The 16,900-nt window shown below is 41.7% G+C and overlaps 1 protein-coding gene across 1 annotated transcript in view; it reads left to right on the top strand.

The window, feature by feature from the left end:
* The window catches only part of LOC138209917 (disabled homolog 2-interacting protein-like), a 164,014-nt gene that overhangs the window by 17,197 nt on the left and 129,917 nt on the right, over nucleotides 1-16,900 (top strand). Inside the window, 1 exon segment of the mRNA XM_069168729.1 lies at nucleotides 2,919-3,024. Coding sequence (XP_069024830.1) covers nucleotides 2,919-3,024 — 106 coding nt within the window.

Genomic DNA, 16,900 nt, shown 5'->3' with positions numbered 1-16,900 from the left:
GAGTGAAGAGAAAGTGAGAGGAGGGGAAACAAATCTATGTGTAAACAAAGACTTTAAGTCTCTGAACAAAAGTTCTGATTGATCACCGGTTGTGAAGAAGTTTGCTTACGGGGTTTCGTAGCAAACCCTTGTGTCTGCCTCTTTGTTTGTATCCCTCTTCATCTTCTGTTTTTGTTTTACTTTCTTACTTTTACACTCTCCTTCAGTCAGTTTGTCTCTTCAGGCCTGCTCCTCCTCACATTTATGGTTCGTGAACACAGTGAGAGAGACGTGATAAAAAAAATATATACATATATCAAGTTAAAGAGTCGTATAATTAAAATCAGCTGATCCTGGTATTGCCATTGTAATAGAAAGTGCATTTGGCCCTTGGTTGTTTTTGCAGGCAATGTGACACTTCCTTAATCACAAGACAAACACACAGAGAGCCCAAATGAATAATACACGGAGTGAATTCTGTAAAAGTCAGGGGATAACAATCTTGACATTCAGCAGGCGCGTTGCATTTCTTCTAGGCTTCCTTGTAAAAGGTAATAAAACAGAAAGACAAGGTGTGATTCCAGAGGGCTTCCTGCGACTTTTCTCATTTTCACCTTCAGCCTGTTGTGAAGCGTTCAAACTCCTCCTCGGGCTTATGGAGCTCCACTGTGTGCACAGAGATCCAGGAGAGCGTTATCTACATGTCTGAGCTACACATGACCGCCACTAGAGGGCGCTCATGATTATAGACTATTGCTGTGTTCCAAATGACAAACTAAATAGTGCTTTTCCATGTTCGGACTCTTACTTGTGTAGTGCTGGAATTTTGACAGGGTAGTGTTGTTACAAATCGCACACTGTCGTTCTGCACCGACAGGAAATGACCTCAGCATGTGAACGCATCGCCCGCCAAAATAGCTGCAGCTTTAATTATTTTACGCGGAAATGAACGTGTTTTTGTTCCCTCTGTTTAACAGTCAGTGAACACACGGATTCTTTCTTCCAGCAGCAATAGTGGAAACAAAACAAAACAATTTTTGTGTGGTGTTCAGGAACAGCTGCAGCTTCCTCAGAGCCTTAATTTGAAAACTCTTCAAGCCGGTGGCCCCGCCCCTTCCTGGACGGAGCCAAGATGGCGACCATTTCGGGTGGAAAGTGTCCAGCATTTCACACTTCTTTTTTTGGGGGTGTTTTGAGTGCATCATTCTGGTACTTGTCGTGCACCGCGTGTTTCTGTACTTGAAAGTGTGAGCGCACTTATGCACTCAAAATAGTGAGTGTTAGTGCACAAGTACGCCATTTGAAACACAGCACATGACCTTTTCACGCTGGTGTCAACAGTTCAAATATAAATCCTGCTAAATGGAGGAGATGTGCAGGTGTTTGAAATTCCTTCTTTACTGATGTAATCAAATCAGCGCTTACGGCAAAAGCAATAATCTTAATTGAATTAGAAGAGCTACATCACCGCTTCCTGTTTGCAGTGTTTTCCCTCCGTCAACTATTCCATAAAAAATGTGCGGGATTAGTTCATTTATTTTTTTATTTAAATAGGAACAGCTGCAGTTTAATACTTAAACTTATTTGGCTTTGATCTGCGCAATGTGCTTTAATTTATTTCCGACTTCATACATCGGTGTAGTCACATTGCACCGCGCTGCACCGATGTTCCTCCGAGCAGCTCCTGCCTCGCTCGGGATCACATGCAAATGAGTTCGGCAGCGGGAGGGGGTTCATTCCTCTTCTACTGCAGTTCACTCCGACTTTCCTGCCTTGATTTTTTTTTTTTTTTTTTTTTTTTTCCCCCCACTTAGTCGGAGGATTTTTCATTCATCCGTGCTCACCTGTTGCTTCTCTGACCTTCACCTATACTCATCACAGAGATTATTCACATCGGGTTTTTTTAGTGCTAGTGGGTAGAAGAAATGCAAATTATAAAATTGAAAAATGCTAAAATACAGCCTGCGTGAACTAAAGAATTGATATTTCAGATGAAAACTGGTGCAGATTTGCTAAAACACTTGTCGTCTATCTCCCACTCTTTTTAATATTTCAGCCATCTGAATGTAGAATGCACTCACTCTTCAGATGAATTATTACTCTGTCACCGAGTTAGAAAAATGAGAGATGAATGATCATTAAACCATTAACAAGGCCACAGATCATTCTCCCAGTTCCAGCTCAAAACCGGAATCAAAAGAGTCTGGCCCATACTGCACTGCGCTGTGTATGACACTCGCAAGTCGTTGCAGTGAACAGAGGTTCAAGTTACAGCTTTTATTGCCGAGTCATTACGGCTCAGACCTCCGAGTCTCAGCGAGAGCTGTCCTTAAATCTTAAAGTCCCACGAGGGAAGTGAAGAGAGATAAACAGATGGATACGAAGACAGAGGAAAGCAGACAGGGTGCTGCGTCGAGTCGAGAGGTGTGAGGATGTTCGATAAGCCCATTATCACTCCGCTTGGAGGACATCAGGCCGCGTTCTCCGTTTGTTTGACTCGCCACTTTCTCCCCACAGACGTTCCTTTTTTTTTTTTTTTTTTTTTTTGGTTCTCCCTATTTAATCTTTCGGAGCCAAACAGTCGGTAAGAAAAGCTATAGGAAGATACGGGCTGACACAGACTGATGGGCTGCCAACGCCTGCTCTGTTTTATTCAGTGACTACTCATTTATCAGGACAACTACGGCTATTGTGCGCGGTTTGTCACTAACACGGCACTGAACACGGTGGCCGGAATAACCACACCGACTCAGATAAGGAACCTCAGTGACTATTATGCGCATTTATACACGTTTTACAGCCACCGTTTCTCTTCTTTAGTGTCCTATCTGCTCTGAGACTTTTGTTGAATCCATTCAGGACTCTATCTGTGCCAGTCTCCTTCTGTGTCTCTGTTTCTCAGCAGATCTCGTTTTTTTGTTTGTTTTTTGTTTTTGCAGGAGAGGCGTTCTGCATCATGCAAGGTCCACCTACTGCGACGCACTATCAGCGTCCCAGTGGAAACACAGTTTCCAGAGTTCCACAGCCGGCTGTCCACCGAGAGCGGTGAGTAGCCCGAGGGCGTACCTCTGCAGTGATCAGGATTCAAACACACATCCACGGGAAATACTTTAAAAGCTCCTTCAAGCCACTTAATTAAAGCAGAATGACTGACTCAAACACGGGTTCAAGATGGTTATGGACATTTGAAAACATTATGATTCACGAGAGGTTTTTGTGGCTTGGCTCTGGTTTTGCTTTTTCCTATGACCCCTGTACGTCCAAAGCTGCTAATATTCAGCTTAGACTGGAATTTACGCACTCGTATGTAGAGGCTTGTTCAATAGGAAGGTCATGTAATCAGCGGGGCTCAACAGAAGACAGAAGTGTTGTCTTCTCGTCAGGTATGTAACCAATCACATACTAAAGGGAGCCTTGCATTGCTCTCATGCTTAGGAAATGATTTTCTTCTGCTCTACATCCACTAGATGGAGAGCTTGCTTCTTTGTAGCACTGCCCGGCACTCAGGAAGCATCATCTTAAAACTCATCTTACATCTTTCTTGTCACGTTGCACTTTTCCGTGTTGCTTTTATGACAAGGTGATAATGCAGTTTATTGAATACTTTCTGGAGGTACATATATTCACTCAGTTCAATGGACGAGATGGAGCACCACAGTAAAAGCCCATGAACACATAAGTCTGATATCAGTCTGATTTAGACACTAGGTGGCACCGAGGTTTGACATTCAAGCATTTGTAACCCGGCTACTGTTGCTGGGTTGCGAGTTGGAATGCAGTTTAACATGACTCACCTTTAAATCAGTGTGTGTGCAGTGATTTTTTTTTTTTTTTTTTTTTAGTTTTATGGAGCAATCATGTTGAGTTTAGTAATTTTCGGAGAAGTTATTGCCCTCTATCCCTGAAGCACTGTTAGTGGACAACTGCATAATTTCTGCCTCGCTAATGTTTTGTAAGTATTTTTTTTAACAGTGGTGCTATTGATGCTCTGGATGGGATCGTGGCTGTGCCTACTGCAGACACTCTGTGCCAAAAGGACTCTTACAAAGTTTTGTTTCGTGGTTTCCACATCCATCTGTCCGAGCGAGTGAGTCAGTGAGTTCATGGCCGGATTTCAGTGCAGTGGCATCTGCAAGTTTACCTAAACTTCACCAGTGGAGGGAGCTATTTAGTTCAACTTAAGAAAAAATATACTCACTTTTAGGCACCTCAACTCATTTACAAATATATTTCCTACTCGCTTCATTAGAAATATTTGTTTTTTCTTTGTTCTTTCACTTAAAGCATCAAAGTTATATTGTTTGACTCATTTGAAAGAGTCTAATTCAGATGTCTTATCATTTTATTTTGTGAGCTCAGCTTCTTCTTTCCTCCACTTTGTTTTTGGAAACGTATCCTTTTTTTGTCCTCATACCCTCTATCTCCCAAGTAAGGTCACATTTGTGGTGATAGTCTGAGGCCTCGATAATGAGACAAGCACAAATGTCCTTCTGTCGCCCCAAAGTTATGGCTGACACCCAGCATTCTCTACATAGCGCATATTTGGCTTCATAAATACGACCAGTTTTTGCTGCACTGTTTTTGCTCAGTGCTAAATCACACACACATTATCCAAAAAAAATCAGAGGAGAGTTTTCAAATACGAACACCCCATTTTTTTCAACTCTACTCTACTGATACAAGTGAAATAAGATGCAGCGTTATACTGGCTCTGTGATTAGTTGAATAGAAAGAGGCTCAGAGAATAAACACAGTCTGCCAGCTTCTTCACTAATTACAGGCTTCCTTTGCAGCTTTCCCAGCAACAGCCTGAAACATTTCCATGATATTAGATAGTTGCCTGTTCAGATTTCCATAGTCAACATACACTATTCTGCATGTTTGGCCGAATACATTAAAATACAATAATATATTACTGTAGCGGTTATTATGTCACCCACTTAAATACAATTTCATACTTTCTGCTGTTGTGTCATCTTAAGGAATTTTTTGCAAATGAATATTCAAAAGGACAATTTTACTTTTTGTAGTGGTCAACTACAATAAAATATATATATATATATATATACAATAGCATTTAGGGATCAGAAGAAATGTGTTAGAAATGCCAGGCGCAAAAACACAATCTGATACTTGTTAATATGAAAAGCATAATTAGGACTCGTAAGTGCAAGTTTTCCATGTTTTTGTGAGTTACCACTGCTTGTGGTTATAAAAAGAAATTCCTTTTATCTTTTAAAAGTAGCTGCATCCACTTAAAAACATGAAAATAAGTGATAATCAAGCAGCAACCAACAGTGACGTCACCCGTTGGTTTGTGAACGGCCGTTATGAAGCCTCAAATTCAGATTTTGGCCGGCGCCATCTTGCTATTTTAGTGCAGTTTTGGAGCCGGTAGTGACCATATTTGGACGAGCTGGAGGGGGAGCGAGCAGGTGGATCTGATCGGAAACCCGGCGATACTACATACCGCCCACCGACATCTGTAATCTGACTGCACTACAGGACTGTCAATCAAATAGACCCCCCCCCCCCCCAAAAAAAAAAAAAAAACAAACAAACAAACAAAAAAACAGCTATTTGAAGCTTATTTTCTCATTAATAACGGGATTATTGTCCGATGGACGGCCAGAAAATAGAAAAGGAGCGATTTTTTTTTTTCTTCGACTTGGATTTTATTGACTTAGAATTTTAGGAGACTAGTTGAAAAGGAATCTATTGAGCCGGAGGCTTTTTGGAGCCAACTTCTGGTGGCCCTCGGTGGTATTGTAGCTGAAGGCACTTCCACATCAGCCTCATTTTTCAGAGTCGGACGCTTCATCCACTTTTATATACAGTCTACGGTGATTGTAAATGAACCAATATTATGAAACATCTGACATTTCTAGTCTTTGTTCCAGGGTGAGATGAATTAACACTCTTGTTAACTGGCAATTTTTTTTTTTAACAAGTACCATATTGACAGAAAGGTTGCTAAATTTATCTCTAAAAATCCAAGCAGTAATGCGTGTTTTGGTTCCCTCTTCAGTGTCTAACCTTTAAAGCAATGTTCGTGCACGTACCTCTCATATCACGATCCACATCACAGCACTAACACTCCCACTGTCTGTGTTTTACTACATTATTCATCGGCACAGGTCCCACCTGCTCTTGTCCTTGTGTGGCACCGGCTCTAAATAAGCAACGTGATGAATAAAAACTACACCGATGAATAGGAATCCAACGCAATTCAGAGAGCGCTCTCATCTCGTCTCATCCTCACACTGAATAAGCGAGCGGCTGCCGCCTCTACTCTTTTGAACTCGTCAAGGTTTCGGCACAAAACCGCGCTCGATACAGGGGAGCGTTGTTAGGTCTCCCACCAGAACAACTGAGCTTCATTTTATTGCAGTGAAACTTATTTTTCCTTTCTGGATTCGGCTTTTGGAAGAGTTCTCAGCTCTCCGTTCTTGGGCATACACTGCCCTATTTTTCAGTGTTCACTAGCTGTAAGCTGTAATATTTTAGACAGGATTAAATAGAAACGGTTAACTTGACCAAAGGCTGTTGAATGATTCCTGCATGCTTTGTAGCCCAAATGCTGCTTCCCATGTGTTTGAAGTCCTGCGAGTTATCCTTCTCCTCAGAGCCTACAATAATTACAGTCAGTTACCATTAGCCTGAGCGGTATTACTTGAGTTTGTGCCAGTCACTCCGGTCTGTCGTCCCACTGCACCACTACATATTTAATTGTTTTGCATTAAATATGAACCCAAAACATCTCAAATATGGGGGGAGTTACAGTACAACTCATCAAGAACTGAGGATAGTTGATATAAAAGTGTTGTCATGGTAAACGCTGGCTCGACTTTGTCTGTGTTACTTTGCTGATAATAAAAACAGAAGCAGTCAGTGAAGAGGATGTGTTATCACGTCTTTTTGATGATGAGCTACACAGTTAATGCACAAGAAGTAGGTAATTATGAAACATGGCAAAGTTACAAAGGTATTAAACTACTTCTTATGTTATGGAGTCAAATCCACCAGTCATCAATTGTCATCTTCTGTTTATTTAATGCCAATATTATAGAACAAGATAAATCATAATTTGATAGTACACACTTTATGACAAAGTAGAGCCATTAAATGGGATCTAAATACAGTCTATGAATAAAAATGTCATTTCTGTTTGCTCTAGGATTTGTAAACAGAAAAACATTTCACAGGGCAGATATGACATGAATATCACCTTAAATACACAAAGCCTATCGTCAAAATATAAAAAGAAATGACTGACAATGACAGTTACCGATAATCCAAATGAACAATGTCCTGTGATGATGCTTGTCCTCGACCCACGTCCCATTAAACCACAGCAGAGGAACCAGATGACATCGTAGAAAAGAGCTCCAACCAAACCCCAAAATGGGGTAAAGTACACGGAAACAGTGATTGACATTCATGTTAGTTTCATCCAGCTATTTTTGTATGCAAGAATTGAAGTGATTCTAGTAATTATGCAAAATAATTGCGATCAGGCGATGATGTAATAATTGTGACAGCTTTCAAGTGTGGCATTCAAGTACTTTGTAAACTTGTTTCCAGCAACGACACAGCATAAATAACAGGTGTCTTTTTTGGTTTGGCCTTGCTGTGTTGACCACAGTTGAACACTTAATCGGCAACTGATCTGATAATCTGTTAATTGTTAAAAACCACTTTTCAAGCAAAACTCCCAAACTGTAAGGATTTCTCTGTATTATATGATTTTTAGATTGAAGCTTCACGTTGAAAAGATGAAACAAAATTTCCCTTTGATCTCGGAGAACGTGTCAAAAGCATTTTTTTATTTTTTTATTTTTTTTATTATTTCACAATCTTTAAATTCCACGAACCAGTAATGAAAATAATCACTGGTTGCAGACCTACTTTTGACTTAAAGGCGCTATTCTGTATCGTTTACATCTTGGCCGCAGCACTTTATAAGTTCCTACAATTTTCTAGCATGCTTTTTTTTTTTTTTTTTTTTTTTTTCCTTTTCAAAACTAATATTACTAAGTTCTTGAGGGGAAAAAAAAATTGAAGATGTCAGAGTGAAATTGATCAAAGTGGTATCAGCGCAGCCACAACCCCCTCATCTCTCTCTCTCTCTCTCTCCCTCTCCATGTGGAAAGTGCTCCTCTCTCTCCTCCCTCCCATCCTGTTATACTGGCTCTCTCTCTCTCTCTCTCTGCTCTCCAGAGAGAGGGGGCTCAGTCAGACAGATGTAACACAGCAGCAGAAGCCTGAGCTGAGCTGGCAGGCTGCAGGGGCCAGACCAGAGCCAGCGAGCTCTTGACTGGAGACGGCGGGGAGCGGAGAGACGGCAGCGGCGGCCGAGGAGATTAAAAACTGCAGTTGGGTTTATTTTAGTAGTAGCTGTAGTTGTTGCTGGTCAGTTTATATCGAGTTCAACTTTGCCTCGGGATGTGGGTATGTTGATCTGGGTGCTCATCGCTCTGTGAATTTAACATGGACCCTGACACCAGCACCCATCCGGAGGCACAGAATGGTGAGTGAAATCCACAAAGTGCCCCCCGGGGGGGAATAGGATGAGCAATCATACGAAAGTGATACTTTTTAGGAAAAAAAAAAAAAAAAAAAAAAGTTTACGAGCATGTCAGTGAACAAGGGAGTTGGGTCACGTGGTTTTTGCTGTAAGCCTGCTTAATACGGCTCTCCATTTGGCTGTCAAACTGTTGACTATGGGGCCCTCTGTGGTCAGTCATGAACAGGACTTCAGTCTGTTCTGTCGGGTCGGGGCCGAAGGGGTGCGACATGGCGACGTAACGATATCGACTGCCCGCTGAAGACATTGTGCTTTTAATGACCTTTTCATCAGTACTTTTAACAGGCCTGTAAAAGTTTTTCGCTTTGGTGCAAAATCTCGGAACGAGGATCCTCTGCGGGATTTTGCCTCGTCTTCTCGTGTCTTGACTGTTTCGATGCGAGCCGCGCTCCTCTCGGTCTTTTGAATAGAGTAATTAACTGTGGCATATGTGAGGGGGGTGGGGGGGGGGGGGGGGGGGCCCGTGGGTGGACCATTTCTACTCAAATGCGCCAGGATAATTTGATGGTTACGTGAATCTGTATATCTGTAGGCTGTGTAGTGGTTGCACCGTGTGGGTGTTTGTGTTTCGAGACAGCAGCACAGAAAGAATGAAAGTGGGAGATGGAGAGAGAGAGAGAGAAAAAAAAAAAAAAAGAGAGAGAAGGGGAGAGACAGAAAAGAGTTATGTACACAAATAAATCCAGGGGGATCTAGACGGCACTGTAGGCCAGAGAGAGCTCACTCTTTCTCTTCCCCCTCATTTTCCACTGCCTCTCTCTCCCTCTCTTTTTTCTTCTTCCACAGCTCCAAATGTTAGAGACTAAACTAGATAGTTAAAAGGCAGAAAGAAAAATGGTGTATTATTAACTGGGCCAGAAAAGACGATGTTTTGTCTTCATGGCCGACGGGGAAGGACTCCGCTGCGCTCGCTGATGAAGAATGTGGTTCACAGAATGAGTCAACAGAGAGCATATTTCCAAGAGACCGTAGTTTCTCTTTGCCAGCGTCTAAAGCCACATCGCTTTATAGCGCTGGGCCGTCTGCCCATGACGGAGAAGGAGACACAAAGAAAAAGGCGAAGAAAAACTGCGAAGGACGAAACATTCGATCCGTCTCTCGGGACGTGAAACTCCTGTTAACGATCTAAACAGAAATAAGCGAACACTGAGGCTTTATTTTCACCTTCACGGTGAGGTCTCCCAAAATAAAACGTCAACTTCCTTCGGTAATTTTCACTTTCTCCTCTCACTTAGTCAGCCAGCCTCTCCCAATGATCCCTTCTTAAGGGTTCGATACCAATAGGAAAGAGATAGTAGAAAGGCCAATAATCCGACATCATCTGATTACATTCTCACCCTAGACTTGCAGGCCACACGAGGAGTTCACGCTTCATGCAGGAATACATTTTCACTCTCTCGCACGCACACGCTCACACTTTATAATCGTTATTTGTAACACATCTAGGAGCTGCGGATTTCTATATGCATGTTGTTTTCATATATTACCCATCCCTTTGCATGTAAAGCAGATGGTAATCTGCTGTCTGCATCTAGCTGAGAGCACAAGCGCACGTGACTGCATCTATTCATTTCCTGCTTCTATCTGCAGAAAGCAGAGGACTGCTTACTTTAGAAAACAATCCAGAAAATCTCATCAAAGTCACCACCTGATTAACTATAACTGTAGTGTGTAACAATATTTCTGCTGATAAGTGGGATCCAATACTTTAATTGACCTCAATTATACAGTTGCCCGGAGCACAATCAAGTTAATGGAAGCAGTCCCATGTAGGTGGTGCTGACAATTTGTATCACAGCTTTTTTCAATAACAAGAGCATGTGTGTGTGGCGCAGCCTGAATCCAGATCCCATATCATCCATATCTTTCTTTCCTATTTCTTGTATTGTCCCTATATGGAGAAAAGTGGACGTAGCTTCCGGGTCTGAAAAATGAGGCCGATGCAGAAGTGCCTTAAACTGCAATACCATCGGGTGCCACTAGAGATTGGCTCCAAAAAGCCTCCGGCTCCATACACTCCCATTCATCTTCTCTCATTAAATTATTAGTCGGTACATTTCTTTCACGATGTTATTTCAGTTTTGTTAGCTAAAGTCGCTCCTTTTTTATTGTTTTCTGGCGGTCCATCTGAAAATAATCCAGTCATTAATTAGTAAATAAACTTCTGTTTTGGGGGGGGGGGGGGGCGTGTCTGTTTGATTGACAGGCCTGTGGTGCAGTCAGGTTACGGCTATCTGTGGGCGGGACTTCGTGTCTTTGGGTTTCCAATCAGATCCGCTGCTCACTCCCTCCCAGCTCGTCCAAATATGGTCACTTCCTTCTCCAAACCGGTCCAAACTAGCAAGATGGCGCCGACCAAAATCCAAACCCGAGGCTTTATTAGAGGCCGTTCACAAACCGATGGGTGACGTCACTGTTGGTTGCCGCTTGATCGCCTCTCAAAAAGACATCGATGGTTTGCTTTTTTGTTCAACCACGGAAATAGGCTGGTCATCCACCGTGATGAATTCAATCAGCTTCTCTTTGGACCTGGTCAGGGTCCCATAGAAACTCCCCTCATCGCCGAAAAGCACCCTCCACAAGTTGCTGCTTCGGTGTTGCCCTTGCCTCCACCACCTATGGGAAGTCACAATATTCCGTTTTCTTGTCAGGTGCCTTATCATACTGGCTGCATCGAAAGTAACTTTCTTATTTCCATCCCATGAAAATGCTAGCACTGCAGAAGCTGCCTGTACCTGCGGGGCTCTCGCCTTTCCATCTTCCTGATGCAAAAGTTGTGGGTAATGTCTATTTACGTCCCACCAAAGGGTTTGCAAGGGTTGTAAAGGAGAGCAGCTTCGCAAAATAGGACACAACAGAAAATTGGATAAAGCTGATACCGATCTATTAAAATAAACCCGGACCGGTCCCGATACTGGCCCACAGAATCATCTCTAATTGTTAGACGTTGTGATTCACCTTCTTACCGAAACGGTTTCCTGAGAATTCCGCTGCAATAATTATTCTTAAAAGTTTCATCTGACATCAAAATGACTACATCCACTGTACTAGTTTGTAGAAGCATGCAGAGATGAGAGGAGGTTTCAGGGAGGAATGTAAAAAAGGGGAGAGGCAGGAAAAGTCCTTATCCATGGCCTTCATTGACATGTAAATAGGTCTGCCTGTTTTTGTCCTAGATGAAAAAGGTTGAATGCCCGCTCATGTGCCAGAGGAGAAAACATTCGAGTGTGTGTGTGTGTGTGTGTGTGTGTGTGTGTGTGTGTGTGTGTGTGTGTGTGTGTGTGTGCGTGCGTGTGTGCGTGCATGTGTGTGTGTGTGTGTGTGTCAGACAGAACTTTTATCAAACAGGGGGATTAAACCGGCTGAGATTTCTTGAAGCATTTTTTTTTTTTTTTTTCTGGAAAAGAGTGAGGGGGCTTTTCTCTCATTTTCCATATTGAAGTGAGTTGGGCTTTCTAACTACACTTCTGAAATCCCGACATATTATCCAGATGAAACTGTGGTCTTATGGGTGAAAGCGTGTGCAGGGCTTTGTCGTGAAGAATGTTCAGCTTTTAATAAAAGATTTATTCTTGCTTGTCATGTGCTAAAACCTTAGCCAGACTGTGGGTGGTACAGTGGGAGTAAATTTAGGAACTGGGCTGTCAGTTTAGAAGTTATAATCTAGTTTTAAGAGAGGAAACATTATCTTGCATGAGGCCTCATGGTCAATTCAAGTTCATTCTGGTGTGCGGGAGACTTTTCTCCACACTGGGAGGCTGCAGCCTTGGCAGATGAGTTTTGTCTAAAAGAGTTTAAAAGATTAGATAAAAACGAGATGTTTTGTCTGTCCTGTTTCCATCTGTAAACATGCGTGTGTGTGTGTGTGTGTGTGTGTGTGTGTGTGTGTGTGTGTGTGTGTTTCTGTGCTTGCAGCTTTGAAAAAGCAAATCTAGATTTGAAACCTTTGGTGGAAAGACATTTTGGCAAGTGGAGGTCATCGGGCGCTCATAGCACTTTTTTTTTTAAAGAGTTGTTTCCAAGTTTCAGAGACTCTCCTGAACTCCTGACAATACATGTTTTGAACTTGCTTTTTATTGATGGGAAGATAATGTGCAGTATGTCATATTTCATGCCCAATAATAGTTATTGGGCTGTGAAAACAAGACACTGAGCTAAAATAGGTTAAGAAGTTGGTAAAGATGCAGAACTGGCTTCCTTTTTTTTTTTTTCCTCTGAGAATGTCTCTTTGACCCCTGCATCTGCAATGACTGACCTATTTGATGTTAAATATTGTCATTTGTCAAGTATATATAGTTTGGTTGGACCATGTATGAAACGCAAAAGTGCTTTTAATTTGAAACATGAATTTATTGATATCTTTCAAATTAACAACTCCGTAAATCTGCAGTTTGGAACCACTGGAAGTAGTTTTAAATCCTTCTGTTCACAGATAACATAACACGTGTTTTGCCTGATATTTTCATGGAAAAATATAATATTATTATACATGATCAATCAAAATCTAAAAGAGGAGCTGCAACTGAGGGAAACTCTGCCATTACGAACAAAGCACGTATTGCCGGCTAGATTGTGTACAAATGTCAGTTCTGATTTCTGGATTTTGATCCCTCTGGAATTATACTGTAATTTTGGTCAACCAGCATGTACAGGGCCCCCTTACTGCTTTGGCATTAGTACAAAACAAGTGAAATAAAAAACCTCTCCCGTCTTAACCTCCAGAGGTCAATACAAGTAGCTCTGGATTAGTGGGGCTGATAAAGAATGTCAGGAGGAGTTTTAAATGACAGGCCGTGTCGTGTGGTTCAGTAATCTCCTCACTGAACTAAAGGGCTGATGTTAATTTAAATGATAAAATTACCTTTCTATATGCACATTTTATGGAAAATAAACTGGTTGTTTTGAGACCTGCTATCTTTCATGTCCAAATTGTATTGTAGTATTTGCATAATGGCTAGTACTAGATATATATTTAAAAAAAAACATGAGACAGAAGATGATAAAGCTTTTCAAAACTGTGTGAGTGATCAAATTACAACATATTTGACTAGGTGGTCTTTCAAAGAGGTCAGGGACACATTTGTGGTGACACAACATATTTTGATTAATGTATCTCTCAGCACTTCCAAATATGGTATAAGCAATCTGGTCCTGATGTCCTCTGTGCTGTTTGGGATGCTGCTACTACTGACTAGTGTCTCAAGAAGAACTCAAAATGGTGGAAATATTCAGAATGCATTTGTCTGTCTTCTGCCGTTTGCCTTTGTGGCAATTTTCCCTAAGAACGAGCCTCAAGGAACTAAAGTCAGGATTAAATGTGTTCTTTGGCACAACTGTGTTTGTCTTTTACACGGCAAGTCAAAGCGATCAGACACGACGAGGAGAGAAACACAGATGAATCTGAAGTCACTGTGTTGCTCTTGAGTGATTTGTGTTGTTGTGAAGGAGACAAAATGCCACAAACATGTGTGTCTCCAGAGTAGTAATCCGCTGAGTGTGACGTTCCTTTCCTTTGTTCCAGTGTGTAATTTGTCTGTTTACGGTTCAGAACCACAATGAAGCAATCGGCAAATAAATTGAACTTTCAGCTCGGTTTCTCGTGCTCTTCTCTTGCCCCGCTCTTTTCCTTTTGTTAGTTTTAAGATTGTTTTGTCTACAGCTAAATAGCTGTCATTTACACGAGTAAAATAAAAATGGAAAAAAAACATTCAATCCCTTCTGTTCTAAGAGCATCACTGAAACCGGATATGCGATATCCTGTAATCCGAACCGGGATGGGGCACGAATTTGGAAGATTTGAATGGTCGTTATAATCCCAAAAATCTATTAGTGTATGCAACTATCGTTCTTCCTTATTTCCCCTGTTTTTTTTTTTTTTTTTTTACCGGCGCCTGGTTGTAATACGTTACTCTCGTCAGATTAAAACTCAAATAGTGACAAGTGAATTTTGAATCCTAGTTTTTCTTGAAATGCCAATCAATAGTTAAAGAGCAACTGAAAAAGTAATTTTAAGCGAGCCCCACCCTTTGATCGAAACAGAGATAAACTTCTTGAGAAACTGAAAAAGGATATTAAAAGGCCTTTATTGGCTTCGCTACTCTCAATCATAGTTTGTAACCAACTTTTTTTTGGATTTACGCAGTAGTAAAAGTAGAGCTGCATTTATGCTGCATATACTGATAGGTTACAGTTAAAAAAAAACAAAAAAAAACAAAAAAAAAAACATAGCAAAGCGCTAACCCGAATGAGCAACAGCTGCGAGGCACACACGGGGGATGACACATGAAAAGTTCATCAAACGCTTACAACTCGTCTGGCCGATCGCTGGGTATAAATAACACTGTAAAAGCAGAGCTAAGCAATAACCTCAGAGAGCTGACTTGTGGCCAGCAGCAACAGTGGCACGACTCCATTTGGCCCCATTTGTCAGAAAGCCTCCCCTGATGGGAGACTGTCAGTCAACACTGGCACAGCAGCGGGGAAAGGGGGAGGAAGGGGGGGGGGGGGGGGGACACGTTGGAAAGTCAAAAGAGCAAGAAAGAAAAAGAGTGTATGAGACTGGAGGAAAATTGGAGCGCACGTGTTTATAGATCGCGCCTTTGCTGCATGTTGTGCAGATGCTAAGCGCGTCAGCACGGTTTGCAGAGTGCTCCTGAGCGCATTTGTGCGTCCGCGGTATGCGGTTTTTTTTGGGTTTTTTTTTCAACCGCTGCGACGGGCCAAAACGGAGCCAAACACGGCCGTGAGCTTGTTACACGCTCGCGACAAATTGATGTCCATAATATTGGAAAATATTGACTGCGCGACGTGAAAAGGTAACCAAGAAAGTCAGATGGAGCAGGCACGCCAGCAGGCTTAAGACTTTTCCTTCTAATCGACATGTAATCAAAGTAGGGCGCGAGAATCGCAAGATAAACTGATTTTAATCAGCGTTTTTTTTTTTGTTGTTGTTGTTGTTGTTTATCCGTCGTTATTGTTTATGTGGCTTACACAGTTACAGATCTGTGATAATCCACCAGGGTATTTATTTCAGTCCCAAAGCCGGTGGGAAAAGGCAGTGACTTGAGCCTGAAATTAGAGCTTTGGAGAAGCAGCAACATTAAACTTCGGATGTCTGCTGGAAAGCATTACGTTAATCCATCTCTTTTTTGTTTACACCGTGACATTCAACCCACCCCCATGCTGTTCTGTGTGAAGTGTGTTTAAAACTACCGTATGTAAAGATTTAAAGAAACTGTAGAAGAATTTGTTTTGTTTTTGAAAAGGTTAAGATTTGACAACAGTAAGATAAAGTGAGACAAACAATTCATTTGACGTGTTTTCACTCAATTAAAAAAAAAATGGGAACCCTAATGGTATTTCAGGGTTTAAGATATTCTATAGGCAAATTTTGAAGGCAGGGCAAGTTTATTTATATAGCACATTTCAACAACAAGGCCATTCAAAGTGCTTTAAATACAAGTTAAGTCTTTCAACCAAGCAGGAACCCACCGTGACATCATCCACTGGTTTATAAACTGCCATTTTAAAGTCTCAAGTGTGGCATTTTGGTGGTAGCCATCTTGGTTTGTTGAAACCAGAAGTGACCATATCTGGACGAGCTGGTAAAGAGTGAGGCGTGGATCTGACTGAGAACCTAAAGACACTATGCCCCGCCCACCTATAACGGAAAACCTGAGTGCACCCCGGGCATGTCAATCTAACCAGACGCACCCAAACATACATCTAGACCTAATATCTAATAAATTATAGTTATTTTGAGAAAGATGACAAAACACTGATCAGAAGAAGTAAATTTAGCCAATGAAACCATAATAACTTGTGGGGGAAAAAAAATATCTAATTAGGATTTCATGGGAAAAGTCTATGCTTTTTGAATGATAGTCTATTGGAGCCAAAGGTTTTTTGGAGACAGCCCCTAGTGGCCCTCATTGGTATTGCACCTAAAGCCACGTCCACATTAGCTTCCCTTTTCAGACCCAGAGGCTACAGCCATTTATGTACACAGTCTACGCCCTAGCCCAAATACATGCTGTATGTTCCTGTGCGATTAGTCAGAGAAGCTTTCATCAAAGAACTAATCATTCATACCAAACGGTAATGATAGTTGTGGCAAACTGTTCTCTTTAAGGGAGCTCTCAAAGAAGTGGAGCAGCAGCAAGGATTCCACCAGAGGAACTAATCCTCCCAGCATGACAGTGTCTTACATGATTGGATCAAAGTAAAGTCAACAATAGCTCATCTGGAGGAGGCTGCGTGATGGAGGAAGTTACAGCGCGGCAGCAAACAACATTAGCAACAGGGGAATCGGTGAATAGCGACGAGGTGCCCCGA

Source organism: Embiotoca jacksoni, unplaced genomic scaffold, assembly GCF_022577435.1.
Source record: "Embiotoca jacksoni isolate LCO1_2020_lvr unplaced genomic scaffold, fEmbJac1.0.p SCAF_10, whole genome shotgun sequence".
NCBI classification, from domain to species: Eukaryota; Metazoa; Chordata; class Actinopteri; family Embiotocidae; genus Embiotoca; species Embiotoca jacksoni.
Note: the sequence above shows the minus strand (reverse complement) of the source record. Positions and strands in the feature narration are given on the sequence as shown.